Source organism: Ailuropoda melanoleuca, chromosome 11 (assembly GCF_002007445.2).
Source record: "Ailuropoda melanoleuca isolate Jingjing chromosome 11, ASM200744v2, whole genome shotgun sequence".
NCBI classification, from domain to species: Eukaryota; Metazoa; Chordata; class Mammalia; order Carnivora; family Ursidae; genus Ailuropoda; species Ailuropoda melanoleuca.
Window position 1 is genome coordinate 39,835,247 of NC_048228.1, and position 23,609 is coordinate 39,858,855.

Below are 23,609 nucleotides of genomic sequence, written 5' to 3' on the forward strand. Positions count from 1 at the left end.
TGCTACCTGCCGCTGAAAGCATCCTGACTCGCGCAGGCCCATTTAAAAAAACAAAAAAACAAAACAGGGATCAGACAGGTTCAGACTCCAAAGTGATTTCTTCTTAGGCAATTCCAGAATGCAGAAAGGAAAACCACTTACTTTCTTTCAGGTCATTTAGATCCCTGCTCAGAGATTCACCCCCCCATCAAAGCTGACAAGAAGCCTAAAGTAATCACACATGGAATTCAGGTGGGCTCAGCATAAATTGATTGTACCCTATTTTCTAGACCTATGGCAAGATCAAATCACCTGGCTAACTGTTGCCAAACCACTTCTAGTCCTCTAGGAGCATCACCCAGCAGCCCTTCGTGTACTATAATCTCCACAGTGGCCTAATTCATTTCACTTCCCTCTGCAATTTGGACCAGAATACTGGAGGCAATGTTAACCATGGCATAAAGAGAACACATACGTATGTGTGTCTGTAAATAGATAACCCATTTTTAGAGAGTGCCCAATACATATGCAAGGTGTTTTTCTTGGGACTAATACGGTAAAAGACCCCAAAAAGTTGAAAATAAAGACTATCCTTTAAAACTCAAAATATAAAAATTAGCCTAATGTGTGTAGCTTCTCTTAATAGCATCTTCCTCCCCTGTATGCACAGACCATTCATCAAATCCTATAGTGTTAAGGGAACCTATAAAAATGATCAAAGTACTTATTTTTATGTATATACGTGTAATGAATTTATTAATTTAATATGCTAGAATAGTAAGATCAAAAAAATTATAATGGAAGATGTTACCACATATTACTACTACTACTGAGAGCACCTAATTGAGTCCTTACTTTGGGCCAGGCGTTATTCCAAACACCTGAGATAAACTTATTAAATCCTCACAAAAACCTAATATGTAGATATTATTATCCACGTTTTACAACTAAGAAAACCAGGATACAGAGATGTTAAGCAACTTGCCCAGAATCACACAACCAGTGAGTGGCAAAGCCAGGATTACAATACAGGAAGTCTGGCTCCAGAGTCCACGCTCTTATTCATTATACTGCCTCCATAATTAGCTAACACTCCAAATTAAAATCACTCACAATAACAATTTCAACTGTTATGAGTCATTTAATACTTGTAATAGAAATTGCAATCTATGTCTTAAAATGAGTCAAAAACTAATCCAAAATCCACAAGGATAGGAGACAGTGTATCTGCTGGAGAGTTACCAAAGATTTCAACATTACACGCTATGAAGGGGTATTCACTCAGGTTCCGGCAGCTTGAAGAACTGTAAAATACCAGCTGAATAGACTATACCATCCAAACTGATACATTTCCTAAAAACATTCTACCTATTCTAGATCCATCAAGATCACAGATCACCAAGGTATACCAGAGATCATCAAAATGACAAAACTATTACTGCAACACAAAAATTCAGGAGAGTGGACTTACCCACTAACATCATGGAAAATCCCTGGAGAATTACACCATTTCCAAAGCTGCCCCTTCTCCGAACTGCTAGATTTCACTCCTCCCACAAGCTCACAAACCTAAGATAAACTTGAACTTTGTATGTGTGTGGTTGTAAAAGATGACATCTGTGAGAAGTGTGAATGTAGCACTGTGGGTAACCTGACTTAGACCTGACTCTTCACTACAACTCTTATTTTGACACACTTAGGACCCTGGTCACTTGCCGAACACACAGTGAACTGGATTATGTAATCTTTACAGGAACCACAGGAACACATCTTACATGCCCACCTAGCCTGTAAGCTCCCAAAGGGTAGGATCTGCACTAACTGCATTGCGTTCTGATGGTAACTGCAACAAATGAGGAACCTAGTAGTCTAGTCACTCAGTAAACATCTGCTGAATCAATGACTGAATAAGAAGTAAATAATTCAAGGAAATAAAGGAACAAAGAACAAGAGGCAAATTGCAAGGCAAAACAAAATATATCAGCCTGAGATATGAATTACCATGTGTGTTTTTCCCCCCAGATTATCTGGCAGTCAAAAGAGCATAAGAGACCAGGTTGGCAGTCACCTGATGTTTTAAAGATGAAAAGGGAATTGTTTCTTCATACCTTTAATCAAAACACCTTGAGTATATCTGGCATTTAACCACTAAATAAAAGAATACAAGCTTCTTGGTGGCCAAGTTTATATCCTTTTGTTTCTTTTGTAAGGAATAAAGAAAAAAAACAGTTTAAGAATAAAATTCTGTTGTGCTTTTCCAAGCAGCCTGAGGTTAAAAAGATGTCCATCGACAAAATTCTAGGATTACTAAAACCAAACTGTCAGCACTCAAGGAAAATTGACACTCAACTCCCTTTCCTGTTCTCCTTTACATATACCTGGGATGATAATACTGACCTACTTTATAGAACTATCATGAGGATTAATCAGCTTAAAAATGTCAAGCACATCCAGAGTAAGAGAGATTATAATACCTACAGTTAACCACTTCTACAATTAACAAATGAACTGAGTCTCTTGTATCACAATGCAAACCACTGTTAGTTACTTAGAAGGAACACTGCAAATTTTTTTAACACTGCAAATTTTTAAAAGTCACAAATAACACTTCATGTTAAAGAATATGCACAGGTGCCTGGGTGGCTCAGTCGGTTAAGCATCTGCATTCGGCTCAGGTCAGGATCCCAGGGACCTGGGATCAAGCCCCTCATGGGACTCCCTGCCCAGCGGGGAGCCTGCTTCTCCCTCTGCCTGCAGCTCCCCCTGCTTGTGCGTTCTCTCTGTCAGATAAATAATAAAATTTTTAAAATCTTAAAAAAATTTTAAAAATAAAGAATAGGCTCATTAATAAGTACATATTTTCTAAAACTTTCAAGTATCTTTAAAGAAAGGAGGCTGAGTACAGACAGGAAAAATAACTTTTGATGACCCACCCCAGAAAATAAAATTATTAAATGACATTGGCTCCGGAGCTCCAGGCCTCTGAACTAGAAAGCTGTCCACTCGGCTAAGAAGAGTCACCACATCCCATAGGGTTTGATGGTCATCATCATCAGAAAGGGTTGTGCGGCCTCCTGGACCACCTGCCACCCCTAATGAGGAAGGGATGGAGCTCCTAACAGTGCAATGTTGAGATCTGAACATTTCCCATGGTACCTTCTGCTTTTTATATCAGAGTAAAGCCATAGAAACATGCACTTCAGTAATAGGAAGTCATTATAGAATGTCTTTTTTTGCTTTTCGGCAAAAGCTGATTAACATGACAGAGTTACCTCGTCCATCAGATGCCGGAGAGGAACTTGATAAGCTAGTTGAAAGTGTTACTTCTACCAGGGTTAGCAGCAACCACAGCTCTGGGAATTGATGCTTTTGAGATATTCTGCTTTATAAACCTCATTTATCAAACAGCGGGAGAGCTGTTACATATGGTGATGGGCATTATGGAAATGCTTAGGTTGAATACAAAATGTGAATGTGAATTGGATTAAATCACCTGCAAGAAAGTGAGAAACTAACTCAGGAGGAAGAAAAAGGAACCAATCATAGATATGAATCAAACAGGATTGCACAGAAATGTTAGAGTCTGCTTATAAATGGTTACCCTTGAGGTTTCCTGTGAAAAGGTTTCCCGGAATGTCAACGCAGAATTTTAAAAATTTAACATAGTGAAGTTAAATAATTGCACCTACCACAGTTCTTGCCTACTCAAAATAGAAAGGTTAGAAGAGGTTTACATAAATTCAGACGTGCCTAATAACAGAAGGATTAGCTAATGCTAAAATCCCAATATGAAAAATCAGAGTATGCATGGGGAGAGGAGACCGGTGGTTTTGGCTGAAGAATACAGTGCTAACAACGTGGCTGGGTGGAGTGGGAATAAGGGAAGCAGAATAAACTAAGGTAAAATTCTGGAATTTTTTTCTATGGCCAACCAGTTTCTATTTTAGGTGAACAAAACATTTCAAGACGTGCTTAATATTCAGTAATAGTTTAGTCACTTACAAAAAAATCACAATTTGGGGGAAAAAACTCATGTTTTGCTTACTTTATTAAAAAAGGAAAAAAACTAAAAATTAAAAAGTTAAAAAAGGAGGGGAGGCACACAAGTCTTCCTATAATGTACTTCTGTAACTCTATGTCTTCAGAAATTATGAGATGAATTCATGGGCAAAAACATGAGAGAATTCGTTAGTAATAATCCTACAATGCTCTCCTCTCTGAAACTATCCCTGATTTTGGAGGAGAGGTAAGGCTGATAATCACAATGTGATGGGGAGAATGAAGAAGAGAAAAGTCATATGGGAAAGGAATATACAAAACAGTTATAATCCAACTGGTTTTTTTTTTTTGTTTTTTTATAAGCCGGACGTTGAGTTTAGATGGGACTTTGATATTCTGCCCATAAAAAATGCTTCTGGGAATCACAGTGCTCTTTGCCTTTGGCCAAAGCACAAATAAATGAGTCACAGAGACACCTAACCTAGAACCCCAGGCTGCCCAATACACTGGGAAAATATCAGACCTTTATAACTAGCAGTTTCAGTATTTGATGTGTCCTTGAAATGCCCTCGCCCCATCACACACAGAGACACGCACGAAGTTGGTCACATAAGATCAGTACTAAGAAGAGAAATGAGAGTACAAGAAAAGCACAGTAGCCTCAGGAACAGCAAAAGCAATAAGTAACTATTAGATGTTCTCAAGGGGGAAAAAAAGCCGCCCTTTAAAATCATCGTGGAATGCTTTATACCACTGCTATGTCACAGGTATAGGATTCCTCCAAAAAAAAAAAAAAAATGAGTTTGTGCACCTTGCCAATGAGAGACAATGTGTATAAACTGATCAGCTGGCAGACAGACTCAAGGCACGTGTCCTGACAGCAGAGTCTCATCCCCATGCATCCCTACCCCATCTTCTTCCACCTTTCCTTCACCTCACTACTCTTTTTAATCCTTCACACTACAAAGTCCTTTGGTCTGGACAATGATGTCAAACTGAAATCACAAACCTGCCCACTGCCCCCAGAAGCACCCTGAGAAAGTGGTCTTTTATCAAGTTCCCTCCCTAGACAGCACGGGGGTTACTTGGGAGTAGCATGCCTGCAGGCCAGGGCCAGCACAGGTTACCTGAAACAGGGTCTGTCTGTCACTGACATCCCCCCTCCCTCCCCACCTAGCAGCGCTCCAGGTCACAGTTCTCAATAAACACATGGAGAAAACAAGCTCATTCTCTTTTTCCCAGTCATTAAAAATAAACTCAAATGGTCCCCAATTTAGAACACACCTACCAATGAAAAAAAGTTAAAAGAAAGGGAGGAGCCCACCCACATAATCTTTCCATTCAAAGAGGCACTATTTCACAGCTGCTATGGAGTTTATAACTAACAGACAAGCTTAACCAACAACAGAAGTTTCTGGAATCTATGGTAATTTACACGAGAGCCTTGCTTATTACAAATTTAGATTATAAGCATGGAGTCTGTGGTTGAATCCAAGAGCCTTCTTGACGCGCCTCTCGCTCAAGTCTCTTGCAATCCCTTAGCCTTGCCTATGGGGAGCGGCTGCAGGCTGAGGTGTTGGCCTGACCCGTTGTGCACACGGAAGCACTGACTGCTCCTGCTCACTCACTCCCAGAGCCCACAAACCACCCACCACTAGCGCCACGCAGCTGTTGCAGCTGTTGGGAGGCTCTGCTGGAACGATGTCACATTGCACTGAGATGCGCTCACCACGGTGCCTCCCACAGGTCTTTGCTATCCATTGGACTGCAAGCTTTTTGTTTCCTTTCTCACCTGCCACCCCAGGTTGAATGCTCTCAGCCCAGGTTCTAAGACAAAGGGCAGTGTCACAGAGCAGACAGACAGGAGGGGAAGGGCAGGGCAGCCTTCACAGGCCACAGGTAGCTTTGCCCAGTCGTCCTTACCATCTGAATCTACCGCACGCTGAGCTACATACACTACAAGAGGAAGTCCCCTTTCACAGGAAAGGGAACTGAGCTCAGAAACAGGGTCAGAGACAGGTAACACCTACACCAGGCCTGTCTGACTCCAGAGCTCACCCTGTGTTCTCTGCAGTTCTGGGAAGATCTCCTCCTGGTCCCCAAAATCCTCCCTTCAAAGGCTGGCTAGGGGGAGGACAAATACTTCAAGGATCATTGGTACGAAGTGGGCCTTAAATGTCTCTAAGTCCTGGCTGAACATATGCATTCCCACAGGAAGGAGCGAGCTGTTGGACTGTGACTTGCCATGAATCCCTCTCTAGGCATTAATTGTTAGATACTGGCTTTCACTTGTGGAAACAGAACAAGAGTTTCATGTAAGATACAAGTGAGTTTTAATAGAAGGAAGGGAAAGAAGACCTTGGTTTTTACTCTTCTCCAAAAAAACCCCAAACCATTTTTAGAAATCAAAAACCTTCCTACATATTATACTTCTATATTAATTGGTAAAACACATAATGGATAGGATTTACTAAATCAATTATGAATTGGTAGCACCACTCCTGAATTTTTATTTTAATGAATAACAGAGTCTAGTAACAGTTGAAAACCTGTAGTATCAGATGCATTGTACATATAAAAGTGTGCATACATACGGCCATGCTACAAATGCCTTCCTTGAAATCCCAAGAGTCCAGGGCCCACATGTTAGGAAAGCCCTGGCAGAACATTGGGATTTGCTTTGGGTGAGCAGGCCTGATGGGGTGTCTTAGAGAGGGTTCCAACGAGGGAACCTGAAGGAGAAGAATGGGGAAGGAGCCCACAAATTATACTTCACATACTTCATAATTTTGCTTAAGACCAACCCTATGGCCCTTTATCCAATGGTCAAATCAGTTATAAATTCATAGTGACATTTGGGCAGGGGAACTATGAAACACAACCACCTGCTATGGGAGGGAACAGATATGAGAAAGGAGGGAGACAGTGTGTCATGGGAAAATTTTAGCTCATCCTGGTGCCAAACTGACCTTCCTAGATAAACACAAAAGAGTAAAATTATCTAGAAAAAAAACAGCAAGGCTGTCCTTTAATGAAGCTTCCATGTCTTCGCTTGATTTGGATTGAATAAAAACGATAACAAGTAACAAACAAAATGACACACATCCATGTTAGTGTGAAAAACACAACATGGTCACAACTGAAGACCCTACCTTATCACGTCTCACCAAAAGGAGACCCATTTAAACATCATCACTACTACTCCAAAATCCAAGACTGAGAAAGTGCCTCATAGATTCATACTACATATATACCCAAGGTCAAATTCACACAGAAAAAGTGGGAAGAAAATAAATTGAAATCAATGGACTTTAAATATATATACAGAACCTTTCACCCCCCATCACCAGTCTTGCCCCACTATTCAACATGCCCTGTACGAGGATAGCACCTTGACAGCCATGCCTTAAAAAAAAAAAAAAAAAATCATAGGGGACACTCAGGTGTGTGCAATAAGCTGAGTGTTCCTGCCCCATGCATACACACACACTTGCTGAAGTCCTACTATGCTTCTTCCTTGACCCCCAAAGGCAGAATGGATCCTGCTCCCCAGCTCCCTCCAGCATATTTTTCAACTTACTTCACACATCCTTCCGCAGGGGGTCCCTGGTGCCACATCATCACTACCTCCCATTCACTTATCTCTTCACACCCAGCACAGTGCTTAGCCCAAAACACCAAACGAAAGCATGTTGCCAAAATTGGTGAATGAACACGCAATTAGGAGGAAAAATTAGGTGAAAATGCCTCTGATACTGACTGTGTGGTTTACAAATCCACAAAACAATCACATTGTCTTAGCATTCGATTACCGGAGAAAATCTCTCTAACTCTGAACTAAATCATCAACCTCCCTCCCCTGGCCAATGATATTAGATATATTATCTAGTAAGACAAAAAAGGAAAAGTCTGGTTTTCTGACAAAAAGACTTGAACACAAAAGTTCCAAACAATAAGGGGTCCCTGCACCAGGTCAGAGCCTCTTGAAAGATAAACACTCAGTGAGGTAATCTTCAACTCGCTCTCCCCTTTCCTCAGCCTTTCTCACCAATCACGGAGGAGGACTAGGTGTGCTCACCTGGCTTATTTCCTTCCCTCTCGTGGCCCAGCTGCCCCTTGGTGTTCAAACCGCAGGTGTAAACTTCCCCATCCTCCAGCAGGAACACGGAGTGGTTTCCTCCACAGGCCACTTCCTTGACGCTTCTGTCAGATATGAATCCACACACCTGTGGCTCGGCCACAATCCCCTGCAGGTTGGTGCTGATCCCAGGTTGGCCCAGAGACCAATATCCCCAACATAACATTGTTCTGATCCTTCAGGGAGTCATGTAGCCTAGAAGAGAGTTCTGTAAAAAAGATTAGAAAAAAGAGGTCAGAGAAAATCACTTTTAAGTAATAAATATAATCAATTTTATTTTATTTTATTTTATTTTTTTTTAAATTTTATTTATTTATTTGACAGAGATAGAGACAGCCAGCGAGAGAGGGAACACAAGCAGGGGGAGTGGGAGAGGAAGAAGCAGGCTCATAGTGGAGGAGCCTGATGTGGGGCTCGATCCCATAACGCCGGGATCACGCCCTGAGCCGAAGGCAGACGCTTAACCGCTGTGCCACCCAGGCGCCCCTAAATATAATCAATTTTAAAAAGAACACTCCCCCTAATATTCTTCAGGTACCTTGCATCTCAAAATAATACGTATTAATATCATTGAAAATATTTATAGTAATGACGCTATTTTTGTTTCAGTAGGAGTTTAAAAAAAAACATTTCTAAACAAATTTTGTTTGTATAAACGAATAGTGAACATAGACAGAATGTGACTTTTAGATCACCAATAAGGAACTCCGAGTACAGGAGATTCGCTGAAACAATCTTTGCAAACCATTACGGCAATAACAGTCTGGAAATTACCCTCCTAACTTCATCTTGTCCCTTCTTCTTGATCCTTTTGAGTTTTCTGCTTATTTCATGTTTTAAAATTTTTTGAACTAATTAACTCCTTTAGGTAACCCACTATTAGCTTGGATAGTAATAATTCACCTCTTGAAACAAAACATAACAATAAAAATAAAAATTAAATTAAAAAAATGAAAATTGGGGGAAAATGTTATCTTCTCTGCCATTTCTTCTTACATATCCTTACATCTCAGAGTCAAGCTTCACTTCCTACCTAAAAGCCTCTAGGGATCATTCCAGCCACAGTTAGCCTGCATCCCTCTGACACATCTATATTGCCTTGATTGGAGACTTTCTCTGTATCTTATAACTTAACTCCTCAGCCAGATCTTAACACCCTTAAATAGAGACCACAGTATAACATACCTCTTTGATTTAGCACCTACTCAATCAACTTTTGGCTGATCACTGCTGACTCCAACCCAAAGTTTCACTACTTTTTAGAAATTTATGCTTCCCTCTCATACAAACAAAAACAAAATCTCATCACGTTCCACCAATTCACACTCACTAGGATGGCTATAAGGAGAAAGGACAGATAATGACAAATGTTGGTGAGGATGTGGAGAAACTGGAGCCTTCTATGCTGCTGGGGGGAACGTAAAAATGTGCAGGTCCTTTGGGAAACATTCTGGCACTTTGTCAAAAGCCTAAATATATAGCTATCATGTGATCTGGCAATTTCACTTTGAGGTAGATATCCAAGAGATTTGCAAATACATGTCCACACAAAAGGGACATATATTTCAAGGGGTGCCTGGGTGGCTCAGTCGGTAAAGCGTCTGACTTTGGCTCAGGTCATGACCTCAAGTTCTTGAGATGAAGCCCCCTGTCAGGCTCCCTGCTGAGCAGGGAGTCTGCTTGTCCCTCTGCCCCTCCTCACGCCTGGTGCTTGTGTGCAAGTATGCTGTCTCTCTCTCTCAAATAAATCTTAAAAACAAAACAAAACAAAACAAACTTGTACATGAATGTTCATAGCAGCACTACTCGTAGTATCAAAAGGCAGAAATAAACCCAAATACCTATCAATTGATGAATGGATAAACGAAATGGGGTACTTCCATACCACAGAATATTATTTCACTACCTATGGTAATGTTATCTGACTTATTCTTTGAGCTCTTAAGGCTTTTAGGAAAGGCATGGAAAACCCAAAATAAAATATAAAACTGAATCTCGGGGCACCTGGGTGGCTCAGTCATTGGGCGTCTGCCTTCGGCTCAGGGCGTGATCCTGGCATTACAGGATGGAGCCCCACATCAGGCTCCTCCGCTGGGAGCCTGCTTCTTCCTCTCCCACTCCCCCTGCTTGTGCTCCCTCTTTCTCTGGCTCTCTCTCTCTCTGTCAAATAAATAAATAAAATCTTTAAAAAAAAAAAAAACTGAATCTCAAGATGCTTTCTTAACCAAAAAGTTGTTTCTTCCAAAGATTTTTATTCCTTGTCTAGACTCTCGAACTAAAAGGACATTAAGCTTAACTGTTATTCTTTAAGTTAATTACAAAGGGAGGTGAGATAAAACACAAACGGATGCAGGGGGGTAGGATATATATATTTCAAAGACCAGCAAAATCACATAATCTTTTCGTAATTTAATTTCCCCAAGCAACTTCCTTTGTCATTTTTAATGTTCCATGAATTTGTCTTATCCCGCCTACCAATAATCATGTAAGCAGCATCATAGAGCTTACTATACAACGTTGCTGTGCTAATAAGCATTTTACATCGTTATTTCATCTTCACAACAACCTTGTGCCGTAAGTACTATTTTTAGCTTCATTTTCAGATAAAGCAAGCCTCAGAGATACTGAGAAGCATGCCCAAGGTCACAAAGCTAGAAGCATCAGAACCAGGCTACGAATCTAGGCCTGATGCCAATGTCCACAGTCTTATCCACTGGGCTACACTATCACCCAAGCAGGTCACCTACAGGAGCAAGAACCAAAAATTACTTGCAGAATGACTAACTGTAGTCGGGACACAATACAGAATGCCCTGCGAAGTTGAAAATAAAGTTGCCCTCTGAGAGTGAAACTAGTCAGAATTAAGAGATAATGGCTGAGATTAGGCAGCTGTAGCATTAAGCCATCCCCTTAACCAGTCAAGTACAAACAGTGCATCTAAAAATATGACATCACGAAGCTATGATTGTGTGTCTGCAAAAAGGATCTAGAAACAATGCTCACAGCAGCTTTATTCATGCTAAACAAAAACAGCAACAACCCAAATGTCCATCAACAGGAAGCTGGAGAAACAGACTGCAGTATATTCATACAAGGAACACTACTCATCAATAAGACAGGGGGAGGGGGCATGGCTGAAACCCACTTAACATAAAAGAAAGCTGCAACTCAGTGTGACACAATCTTTCTGAATAATAAAGGTTAGTTTAAAAAAATTCCTCAAGGGTGTTATCAACTGCTTTTTTTAATTGATGTCCCGAAGTCCCTCTTCATCTAGTAACAAACATGCCACTCTCTTGCACAAGGGTAAGCATGACCCTGGCCAAGCCAATCAAAGAACACCCCTCCGTGGGTGCCTGGGTGGCTCAGTCAGTTAAGTGTCTGCCTTCAGCTCAGGTCATGATCTCAGGGTCCTGGGATAGAGCCCAGCATCAGGCTCCCTCCTCAGCGGGGAGTCTGCTTCTCCCACCACCTCTGCTGCTCCCCCTGTTTGTTCATATTCTCTCTCTCTCTGTAAAATAAATTAATAAATAAAATCTTTAAAAAAAAATAAAAACAACCCACAAGCCATACACATGACACCCACCATGCCAGAGCCCTAAGCCACAAGACATGAGACAGCAAACCCATCAGAGAATGCCCCCTAAGCCATTGTGATTAGTTCAGGGTTAGGTTCACACTCCCAAGGGAGCCAGAGCCCCTCCCCGTGAAGCTCACTGGAGCTCTAAAGGAAGACTGCCTCTTGCACCTGAAGGATAACTGAGGCTGCTGGAAGCTCTGTTCCCTGCCACACGGGGATACCTGTAAGACATTATGACTTTCCCAGCCATAAAGTTTCAAAGACAAGAGACAGAACGAGTCCCGGTAACGTTGCTTAGCAGGGGACCCCCTCTTGCCTGGGGCCAGCACCACCACCTTCACTCTTCTAACTGCAGCTGTTCCTCATTATTTGTGGACTCCATGCATGTGAATTTACCTCCTCACTCAAATTTATTCGTACCCCAAGAGCAATACTTGGAGCGTCTCTGCAGTCATTCTCAGATAGGGGCAGAGAGGTGAAAAATCTGAGTCACCCTACATGCACGTTCCCAGCCAAAGTCGAACAAGAGGAAGCTCTGCCTTCTCGTTTCAACGCTCACACTGTAAATAAGTGGTCTTTCTGCCATCTACTTAGTGCCACACTTTTCAGATCCTGATAGTTTTTGTTGGTGACTTTGCTATTTAAAGTGCCCCCAAGCACAGCGCTGGTGCTGCCTCATGTTCCTAAGTACAAGGCGTGCTGTGCCTCACAGAGAAAATACGTTCACTTAGGTGAGCTTCACTCACACATGAGGTATAGTGCTGCTGGCTGTGAGTTCAACGTTAATGAATCAATCGTGGGATAGAGCGAAGAAAAGGAAGAAGAAATTCACTGATCTGTACATGTGGTGGCTGTGCAAGTGCTGAAGTAACATCAACAGTGCATGATGCAGCCACAGAAAAGACGGAAAAGTAGCTGGATCTGTGCATTCACAAGATGATTATGGTGTGTGGCGGACAGCACTGCTGGCAGCCTGAAAGCCAAAGACACGTACTGTCGCATGACCGAGGATCGGAAAAATGTTAAAATCCCTCTTGGCTAGTGTTTTGTCATAAAGAAATACTGTATGCAACTAATCATTTGTAAAAAATATATATATATTATAACTAGGTGTCTAAACAGAAATACACACAAAACACACACAAAACAAGGTTCTATACGGATTGGCAGAGCAGAGACTCTCAGCGGGAACCTAACTAACCCTGTATTTCTAAAGGGGCCGTAGCTCAGTATTCACTAATTCAGTGTTTGCAGCGGCTTTGGAGGACATTACAATCACAAATAACAAAAATCAACTGCATATAGGCTGAATCTCCCTTTTTTGTTTAAGATTGTTCAAATTGGATTTGTCACTTGAAATTAAAAAAAATTCCTGACTGATAATGTTAATAATTACATTATTAATAATCACAGCAGGTAAGACTTAATTTGAGCTTATTCTGAGTCTGGCACTTTTTCTGTGTGCTTCACAGACAGTAACTCATTTCATCTTCTATGAGGTAGGTGCTGCTATTATCATGTCTAACTCATAAATGAAAAAAAGTGGAACCAAAAAAAAAAGGATAAAGAAAAAGAGAATACAACAGAGAATGAAGGGACTTGACTAAATCACACAATTAGGCAATGGCAGAGTTAGGATTTAAGCTCAGGGTCTGTGCTCATGACCATTACGCCATCTAATAAGGAACGTAGAAAATGGACAGCCAAAGGGTCAGAACTTCCCAATGTCTCCAGCACTGTCCAGAGAGAAAGGGTACCGTTACCAGTCAACCTATGAGAAATGCTAGGTAATCACTGCCCAATAGTGGAGGTGGGTAGATCAGACTCCATCACATTAGTCATTAAATTCAACCAGCCACTTTCCTCACTTAGATTCCATGATTAACAAGCAACCTTAAATAACTTGGTTTCCAAGGCAGCTTCTACTATAGGGAAAGAACACCGTGACCAGCTGACCCAAATGTCCCAGCCTTCTTGGCATTTCTACTTCTCGTTATTAATTTGGCATCCTGGATGTATTAGCTTCTTGTAAGTCTGTCTAGCATGAGTCAGTCCTTGAGAGTCAGCCGAACTCTGGGTGCTGTGGCCAACTGCAAGCCTGAGTAAGCAGCCTGATGTATGGCCTCATCCTGATTTAACTACCATTTACTTCAAAAAAGACAAATAGAACTATTGTTCAAGAAAATTTCAAAAATCCTTCCCACCTGAGTTATAGTCATGGAATTTTCAAGTAGTCAAATAACAACTACTTACTGGGAGAAGTAACGAAAGAGGAACCACAAATAAAATGTATTCCCATGAACGGATTAAAAACCCTAATTAGAAATGTGATCTAGGTCATCACGATGCTCTGCCAAAACCATAGCAGGAGGCACTGAAACCCTCCAGCTTTCAGGAGAGAAGTCCAGTGCAGCACAGAGAAGCAGCCGTTAAGGCAGCTTTCACTTAAAAGTACACTCTAGAAGAACCCCCAAATCTGGAAGCGACTGGCATCCATGAACTTAAGGTCTAGCTTCAGCAATGTTCTTCATCACCTGGCATTTTGCTCTCCCAGGTCCTCCCCCCCATTCTTCCTCACTCGCCGTCTCTCCCTTGCTCCTAGAGGAGTGGAATCTTTCCCTCCCTTGCACAGCACAGTCATGAACAGTGCTGCAGAAGAACACGGGACCGCACCCTGGCTCTGCACCTATGCCAGCCACTGCAGTCCCAGCCCCTCCTTTTCCTGCCTTATTTCCCCATCACAAAGCAAAAGGAAGGAAGACATTCTGTTCCCTCCATGTCACACCTGGTACTTTTCCCAGCCCTTCTCCTCATCTGTTTTTGGTCAGAGATTCAGGACAATCTCAGCAGGGTTTAAGGGTCAAAAGAACTAAAGTTCAAGCCTGAATTAACCACATGCTAGCTGCGAACCCGTGGGGAAGATATTTAGCCACTGTTTCCTGCTTCTCTAAAATGGGGAGAAGAGTGCTTAGCACGATGGCCAACATACAGTACTAAGTGACCAATAAATGTCAACTGCTGTATCACTGATACTCCCTAGTCCCAGCGCTCTTCCCCGAGACCCTCAGCAAACAGGACAGCCTCCAAAGGAGGCTGGGGGTCTGACTCCTTTCTTCCTCCCCGCGGTTAGCATTAGCTATGTTCCGCCCATTCGGTGCCACAGCAAAGCAGCACTACCACCATCTGTCGTAACTTTCATGAAGGGGATTCGAGGTTCCGAGGAGAAAGTTTTCCTGCATGTCTTTTCTTTTAAATTCTGTGTGGGGGGCAGACAAAGCTCTCTTGATCAGTCCTAGTAAGTTGAATGCTAAACGATAAGCTGTAATTCCTAAACTTTGTCTTATTAATCAGACTATGCACACAGCAGCCTAACGAATGATTCTTACTCCTTGTCTGAAAGTCACTGAAACCTAAATAACACTTGGGCAGGACTTCTAATCTCACTTATACTAGGGATAAGCGTCCTTTCAAATAAGCTTAGAAGCCATTACCTGCACGGTGTATGGGGGGAAGGAGGATCTTGTTCAACACCGGGAAAAGACAATGTGCAAGACTTCAGGGCTCTGCAGGCCCTCCCCAAATCCAAGCTTGAAATAAATCTGGAGCCAAAATTCGAATGCAGAATTAACTCCAGTAACAAAGAAGATTCATTCGGATGACATGCTCTATTGTTAAAAATGTTACTACCAGACAGAAATGGCACAGAAAGCAAAGTTTTCAATCATAAGAATCCGCTCCTTGCGGCTTTCTCTCTCTCCTTCACTTCCGCGGGATTTTGGTTCTCTCTGTTAGCCAGCGCAGGAACCATTTCTATTCCTCCCCAGATGGTCCCATTACGGGTGGTACGTTCTTCACTACCTGGTGCTGGGCCCTGTGAAGCTAGAATGATCTCTCGGCTGTGTGTGTAAACCGTGGGCTGCCTTCAAAAGACACTTGACCAGCCTGGCAAGAACTGAAAAGCCCGACGGCGCCAAGTCAAAAATATGGAGCAACCAGGACTCTTACACACAGCTGGTGGGAGTGTAAACGGACATAACCACTTTGGGAAACAAGCTGGCATTACCCAGTGAAGGTGAAGATGTGACTAGCCCACAGCACGGCAATTTCACTCCTACACAGACGACCGACCAATGCAATCCAAGGTACCAAGCACCTACGGGGCTCCTCCACCATGCTGAGAACTGGAGATACAAAGAGGAATGAAACCTGGAAACTGAACTTTCTGCAAAGATGGAAATGTTACATATCTACACTGTCCAGTATGGTAGCCACTAGCCACACGTAGTTATTGAACACTTGAAATGTGGCTAATGCAACTTAGGGATTGAAATTATTTTTAATTTTAATGCAAGTCATATATGACTAGTGGCTACCTTATTGTACAATGAAGCAAGAACCCCATGGACATGTACCTTAAGATATATGCACAAGGATGTCCACGTCAGCACTGTTTGAAATCGGTAAAACAAAGATAACCCAAATGTCCATCAATAAGAAAATAGATAAACTCTGGCACAGCAGTCAAAAATAAATGCACTCTACAAGCACCAGTGAAAGTAAACCTTGAAAGCAATGTTGAGGGGGAAAAATGTTACAGAAGAATTTAGAGAACGATGAATTCTTACCAAGTCCAAACACAAGTATAACAAGTATTTGTAGATAAAAACATTAGTGGTGGCAAAGCTATGAAGAAAAGCAAAAAAAAAAAAAAAAAAAAAAAAAAAAAAAAAAAAAAGATAAATACAAAATACAAGGTAATGATTATGGAGCCAAGAGAATTGGAGGGTACGATGTGTAAGGAGCACAATGGGGGCTTCGACAGCATGGCTCATGTTCTGCTTCTGTCCTTTTACTGTTGCTTCTCAGCCTACATATTATGTATATCGTCTCATGCCTACAAGTACTTCACAATAAAAGAAACTGAAAAGTACTACTGAGGTGGTGTTGCTGCTTCTTGCATCTCGTCCACCAATTCTCCACCCCTGCACAGACTGGGAGCTTCTCCATGGCGGGGATAGGTTTCATCTCTGTGTCTCCAGTTCTCAGCAAAGTGCGGGAGCCCAGCAGCTGCTTGGTAAGTGCCCTAGTGACCTGAACCCAAATCAGGGAAATCCAGCACTCCCACAACTTAAGTTTGTTAACAGTTTTGTTTTCCAGGTACTACTACAGAAACATTCCCTATGCAGTGACAAAAAATAATATCGTATTTCCTCCATTCTAAAATGTGCCCTCCTCTCACCACGTTTTAGCAGATCTGGAAGTAGAATGCCTTCTACAATTGAAGCAGTCATTAAAGGGTGGTGTTTCTCAGTATCACTGGCATGCTAGAGTTCAGGAAAGTAAGCTCTGTGAAGGAGGGACTGAGCCTCTTTTGTTCATTTCCCAATCCTTAGAAAAGAGTCTGCCACACAGTAGGGGCTCAATAAATACTTGCTAAATAAAGAAAAATAGTCACTATCACTGCAAGCCTCCTATGTGTCTGAGTCTTATTAAAAACTTTACATGGATTATTTAGTTTGCCCTTTACAATAACTTCAAGGCTTAGCAAGGTTAAGTGCCCAAGACGCTACATGTAAATAAGCAGTTAAAATAGAAACTTAGTAAGTGGCAAAGGCAGGATTCAAATCTCGTCGAGACTCCAAAGTCCATGTTCTTAAACATGATGTGATACCATCTCGCAAACAAAATGAAGCCAAGTTCCACTCCTTCACCAATCTTGCAAATAAATGTTTAAAGAAACTGCCTACAGTTGCTGAGCTTATATTAGCTGAATCACCGGCCATGTTTATAGGCAAACAGAACCTATGTTAGCCAGAGACGGGGGAGAGGTAAATGAAACAATCTCACAGATAGCCAGACTTTCCTCCATATTCACCCTGACTTATAATAATATTAATCCAGTTACTGGTTCACACACAGAAACACATACCCCCGACACCAATAAGTACTATTTCCAAATGCAGTAAATGTCTAAAGAGAACAGAGTTATAGCATCAAAGGGATCATCTTATTAAAAAGACCGTAAAAGTCCATTTGATCCAACCTCTAGGCAAGAGACTTACATTCCTAACCTCATTTTAATGGCAGCTGAAGCCTTCCGAGGCCAAGTAACTTTGGTCCTCTGAGAAGTGGTTGAAGCAGAGACCAGAAACTAGGTCTCCTACTTCCTGGGCTCACCTTGTTCTCTTCACTACATCACAGCAGAGGGAAGTCATTAAGGATTTGTTAAGGTCCCTTTCTATGCAGCTATACTAACATGAGTCCTTTACATAGTTTATCTTATTTAATTGTCAATTCTATGAGTTAGATATTATCTTCATGTAGAAGATGAGGACACTGGATTCAGAGAAATTAGGTAACTCACCACAGGTCACACCCTTGGCATTTGGACTAGAAGCCAGAATTGTTTTCCCTCACCTTGAAGACCTGCAGGTTAAAGAAATCATAATTAACATTAGCCCAGTGCTACAAAGTACTTTCACATTACTGAAAAGAAAATGAGAAGTAAACTTCTAAAAATAAATACATCTTTATATTATGCAAGCTTAAATGATCCCCAGTAACTGCACCTGAAGACTGGAGTTTGGTTAAATACCAATAAGATAACCTCTAACCAACTACAAAGATGTCGCCTCTAAAAGGGAACTTGAGACACAGATAGCACCTTAAAAAACTATTGGCATCTGTAGTAAATACAAAGGAAAAATAAAACTATTTTTAAATCTCCCATTTAGGTTAAAAAAAAGAAAATTTTGAAAAATAATTCAATTTTGTCTATTTTCCTCCATTTTTTCCATGTGCCACATACATTACAGCTTATTTTGCCAGAACTGTTTTGAACACTTTCTCTTTCATTCCTGTCATCACCACATCCTCTTTCATGCAAAACAAGATGAGACTGAGAGGCACCTTAAGTCTCTCAAAAGAAAAAGTCCTCCATAATTTTAATGTATTATCGTTATAACTTTATTTCTATCTTTTTATGTAGAAAATCTCATTCAATTTGGAGAATATTACTCTTACTTCTGAAACTGCAGCAAAACTATCTTGTATCTCCAGGACAAGAGCAACTCTCATGTTTTTAAAAATCGTTTTAATCCTTATGCACATCTTAAGAAATTTAAATTTGTTACTCAGAATGAAATGCTATCACCAATGACTCCCCACACCATTTGGAACATTTTAGAATCGCTGTTTCTTTTTTCAAAAATAAAAACCCAACTTACAGAACAAGTAAAACTGTATGCTAATCAACCGTTTCTTTTTTATACGCCAAAGGAGGAGTTCTGCCAAAGAGGCTGAGAGCCTTCCTCCTTGATTCCTGCATACTTTCTCCAGAAGGTTCCTAGCCTTAGTGTGGTCAAACAATAATGTGTAATTCATCTATTTTGTTTTAAAGGAGGTCAAATATATTACTTCCCTTTTCTGATGTATAATGCCATTCCCCTTTCTCCCAGGGTAAAATAAAGTATAAGACGAAAGAGCTTCAGAATAATCTGCCTACTAAAACAAGACATCTCTCTCCAGAGTCACTGCATTTAAAAAGGCTGCCAATCCTCATTTTATTTCACTTTTCTTTCTTCTCAGTCTGGAGTTAAAAATCAGCTCACTTGATGTTATCAAATCATCAAATGAAAGGTTCTAGAAATAGCTTCCTATTTGTGGAAGGAGCCAGAAGACATACAAAAATGGAAGAGAGCTCTCGAATCGTCTTTGCTAAAGCATTCCGTGTGTAACGAATGCAAGCAAAATCCTGAAAGGCTTGCTTAGCTATGAATTCAAGGTACTTCCTAGTGGGGCTGATTTAAAAGCTAAAGAACAATGTAACCGGAACACAGCCCAAATCCATGACAGACCAAAAGCAAAGTTCAAATACACATTCCCCGGGGTCCGCGGTGCATACCCAGAATCTCTGCACAGCTGCTTCAGGTGCTGTTCTACCGCGCTCCCTGGCTCATCTGTTTTAGGTTACACAGGCTCTTCTCTGTCACTTGTCCTGTTTGCCCACTCCACGCGTTTACAAATGACTCAAAGTGCCACCTGCCCCCAACGTCCCAGCTCCTGACACCCCCGCGCCCGTCCACGCACTTACGTGTCCGCACACACACACGCACACACACGTGTCCACACACACCCTCGCCCCGGCTCCGCCCCGCAGGCGGACTCGGGCTCGGCGAGCCGGGTACAGCCTCCGCGGGGTGGGTGGTGCCGGGCGCCGCGGCCCCGCCGGCGCTGTCAGCCCAGACGCCGAGCCTCGCGTCCTTAGTGCAAACTCCTCGCGGTCGCCGGGGTTCCCCCAAAACGCGGAGGCCTCGCCGGCTCCCATTACGCGGGGAAGCGTCCGCGTTGCTCACCGCGACGGTGTCATCGGAGCCCCGGAATTCAAACAGGGCCAGGCGAGGAGGAAGGGGAGGATCCTCTTTTTGACTTTCTGCGTCGCAATTCCTCCTGGTCTGCACGCAGCCGAGTTGGGGTGGGGGGCGCTCCCATTTTTAAGGCTGCTTCCGGCCTTTCCGGGCGCGGGGGCTCTTTCGGTCAGAGGGCAAGCCCGGAGAACGCCAGGGAGGCGCGCGCGAAGCCGAAGGGCACCTAGCGCGCCCGGCCCCGGCGCAGCCCCGCCGCCTGCCTCCAGCGCCCCGCAAGCGCTGCAGCCGCCGCGCCCCGACCTCCCCGTGCGTCCGGCTCCAGGTCGTCGCGGGGAGCGCCCTGCAGCCGCAGCAGCCCCTCCGGGAGCCGCGCGCTGTCAGCCGTGCCCCGCGGAACGCGGCGGTCGCGCGGCTGCAGCGCCGCGGTGCCTTCTTCCCCGGAACCCCGGCCCCCGACCCGCGTACCTTGGCGGCCGCCGAGCCGCCGCTCGGGATTCCGACTGTGACAGCCCCGCGGGCCAGGCTCGGGGTTTCTCCGTTTTCGGCGTCACAATAATAAGGAAGTTTCCCCGCAAGCCTGCGGGCGGCGGAATGCGCTGGGCGAATGACTTCCCACCCGGCCAATGGGCGCCCTTCTGGGGCGGACTGGCACCAATGGCGGCCGCGGCGGAGCCGGAGGCGGGGCGGCGAGGTCCGCGGGCTGGAGGCGGGGAGAGGCCCAGGCCCGGGAGGGAGGCGGGGGCAGCCCGAGGTGACAGGACCCGCGGGCCCCGCGAGGGGACAGCGGCGCGGACGTGTGTCGGCCGGGAACCGGCTGCTCGGCACAGAGCGTTCGCGCCGGAGTTGGATTGCTTTTCACTGAGGGGAAGCGAGCGGGACTATCAGCGGTGGGTTTTTCAGGTTCTGGGTTCTGGGTCTTAATATTTATGCAGAGGTGACCAAAAGCCTTGAGCATGGGAGGAAAATCTAGAGGGTGGCAACTGAGGGTGAGTTATCAAGCGTTTTATTTCGCAGTGGACAGTCTTCTGTCTCCTGCCTCTTGGGAGGACTGGAGGAAGAGGGGAGCCGAAACGCGGGGCTGCGCGGTGGGAGAGGCGGGAAGGAAGTCGGAATGCAGAGGCCCGCACTGCCTGGGCCCTCCTGGAGAGTTGGGGGTCGAAGAGGAGATGCGGTGCTGCAGAAGCAAGGAGAGCTTGGGAGACTGGAAGTGGGGGCTGCGGGAGCATGAAAAGAAGTCACTGAGTAGATCTTAAATCTTACCATCTGAAAGACACCATGTGGCTTCTTTAATGGATAGAAGTTGGTCCTCCCCTACTTTCCCTGGCACTGAATTTCAGAGCTTTCTTCTCCCCAAGGTCACAGCGCTTTCAGAGTTCCCTTGGTCCTTGTCCTTTTGAAGAAAACATTCTCACAGAGATGAGTTCATGTGTCTGTTGTCCCCCCCCCACTCCCCCCTTAAATTTGAAGCACAGAAGCAGAACACACTGGGAAAGTACCACTCTAACCCAAAAGATTGGCTTTCCTAGTGGATGAATTTCTGTAACCTGTCATTTGAACTGGAAAGGTCCTTCGAGACCAGATTCTTCCCAAGGACGTTCAAATCAGGTCAAGCCTGCAGTTAGCTGTTCTGAAAATCTAATAGATTGACCAAGCCAAAAAAAAAAATAAAATAAAGTTTTGAGGAGTGGTATGTTCTGGAGAGGGGTCATTGTTGGCTAACTTACAAACTCTCAATGAAATAAAGCAAGTTGTCAAATGCTCCTGGGACAAGAAAGATAAGAAAAGCAAAATCTCAAATTATCAGGTAGCTAAGGTCATCTAAGAAAATTGCAGCCTTTGAAGTTTGAATCACACTGGACACCTTTAGAAACACTGGGAATGGGACGCCTGGGTGGCTCAGTCAGTTAAGTGTCTGCCTTCAGCTCAGGTCATGAGCATCTGGCTCCTTCCTCGGTCGGGAGCCTGCTTCTCCCTCTGCCTGCCACTCCCCCTGCTTGTACTCTCTCTCTCTCTGACAAGTAAATAAATAAAAATCTTTAAAAAAAAGAAACAAGCAAACACTGGGGACAAGAGTAACAAGATTCCCTTATGCAGTATCACAGAAGTCTAGATATCTCACAAAGAAATAATCCCAGTTTAGAAATGGTATCAGAAAAGGAGCTGGGGAAACAACCAGAGAGGAGTCATGGTAGGGAGGGAGGTTCCCCATGGTTGAGAAGGAGAGCACAAGATTCTATTTTCATGTGCCAAATATGAGGTTTGTAATCAATCAGCATTTAGGTCAATATATTTGCCCCATGGCTTAAGTGTTTTCATATGAAATTTCATCTTGAGGAAAAAAGGTTATGAAAGACTCAAGCCTGGAGGTGGGCTGAACCCTAGGAACTTACTTAAATGCAGAACAATCAGTGAAGATACTCAGAGTACTTCATTTTATTTTCTTAATTGAACCAACATAAAATGCCAATTTCCTTAGCGAGCATGTCCTGCTCCATTTACCAAAATGGCTTTAAATGGCCTCAGCACCAACAATAACCTTAACAACAGATATTTAAACTGGTTCCTTTGCTTTTCTATAGCTCTGTCTTCCATCCATTTCTTTCTGTCTTCCCCTATGTTCCCTAACAAATATACTGTATATTGAGCATCTATTGTAATACAAGCCCCTGTGAATATCTTGTTGAGCAAAATGGCACAGTCCCTGTTGCCTTCAAGGGGGAGGCAAACATTAACAAATAAATATACCAAGGAGTACATAGTTGCTAACCATGATAAATGTTATGAAAGAAAAACATTCATGTTAAAAATAATGATTTAACCTAAAAAACAACTGTAAACAAAACTGACTTCCAGCTAATGCTATGCACACTGACATATTTAGGAGGAAGTATTCTGATATCTGCAACTTATTTTGAAAAATTTTAAAAGATGGATTGAAGGATGGATAGAGAGATGGATCGCTGGATATACATGTAACAAACCCAGTATCCCAAGATGTTAATTATAGACTCTACATGGTAGGTAGATGGGTGTTCATTGTATATTACTTCCAACTTCTCTGTATGTTTTAAAATTTTACATTAAAAAATATTGGAAAGCAAAAAATAAATAATAAGAGGTGTGATAAATTGTAACTATAACCTTTGACAGGCAGAAGAGATCATGTGGTCCAGCTCTAGCATTGGACAGATGAGGAATCCCCAGTGACAAGGGGATGATACCCAGTGCTGCTACACTTCTACCTGAACAGATACACATTTGCCCCATTTTTTACAGCTCACTTTTTGAAATGCATGTGCCTATTTTGAATTGAAAGAAATTCCCAGCACAGTAGGAATACTGTTTAATGATTATTGTTTTCTGTGTTTAACTTCCTTACCTGGCGGACATACATGAACTTGGTAAACTTAGAGACAGATCAAACTTGTGGGGAAAAAACAGGTTGGCCACAACATTCTGTCTTTCAGGTATACTTTTGAAGAATAAGTGTCTTCACCTCTGGGAAAGGGAAACACTGATTATTTGATAGGGAATATGTGCACACCCT

At 43.0% G+C, this 23,609-nt stretch overlaps 1 protein-coding gene across 8 annotated transcripts in view; it reads right to left on the bottom strand.

The window, feature by feature from the left end:
- The window catches only part of HERC3 (HECT and RLD domain containing E3 ubiquitin protein ligase 3), a 118,187-nt gene extending 97,524 nt beyond the window's left edge, over positions 1-20,663 (bottom strand). For 4 of the 8 annotated variants that reach the window (XM_034671526.1, XM_034671522.1, XM_034671527.1 and 1 more), the window contains exons 1-3: positions 20,528-20,663; positions 18,061-18,122; positions 8,057-8,324 (exon numbers count right to left, since the gene is read on the bottom strand). In XM_034671526.1, the coding sequence (XP_034527417.1) occupies positions 8,057-8,282 (226 nt within the window). In that variant the 5' untranslated portion in view covers positions 8,283-8,324; positions 18,061-18,122; positions 20,528-20,663. Of the gene's footprint in view, positions 1-8,056; positions 8,325-10,120; positions 10,142-18,060; positions 18,123-19,599; positions 19,790-20,050; positions 20,193-20,527 lie in introns of those variants that run through there. The other 4 variants (XM_034671523.1, XM_019806061.2, XM_034671524.1 and 1 more) reach the window with 4 other exon arrangements.
- Between the last annotated feature and the right edge of the window lie 2,946 nt (positions 20,664-23,609).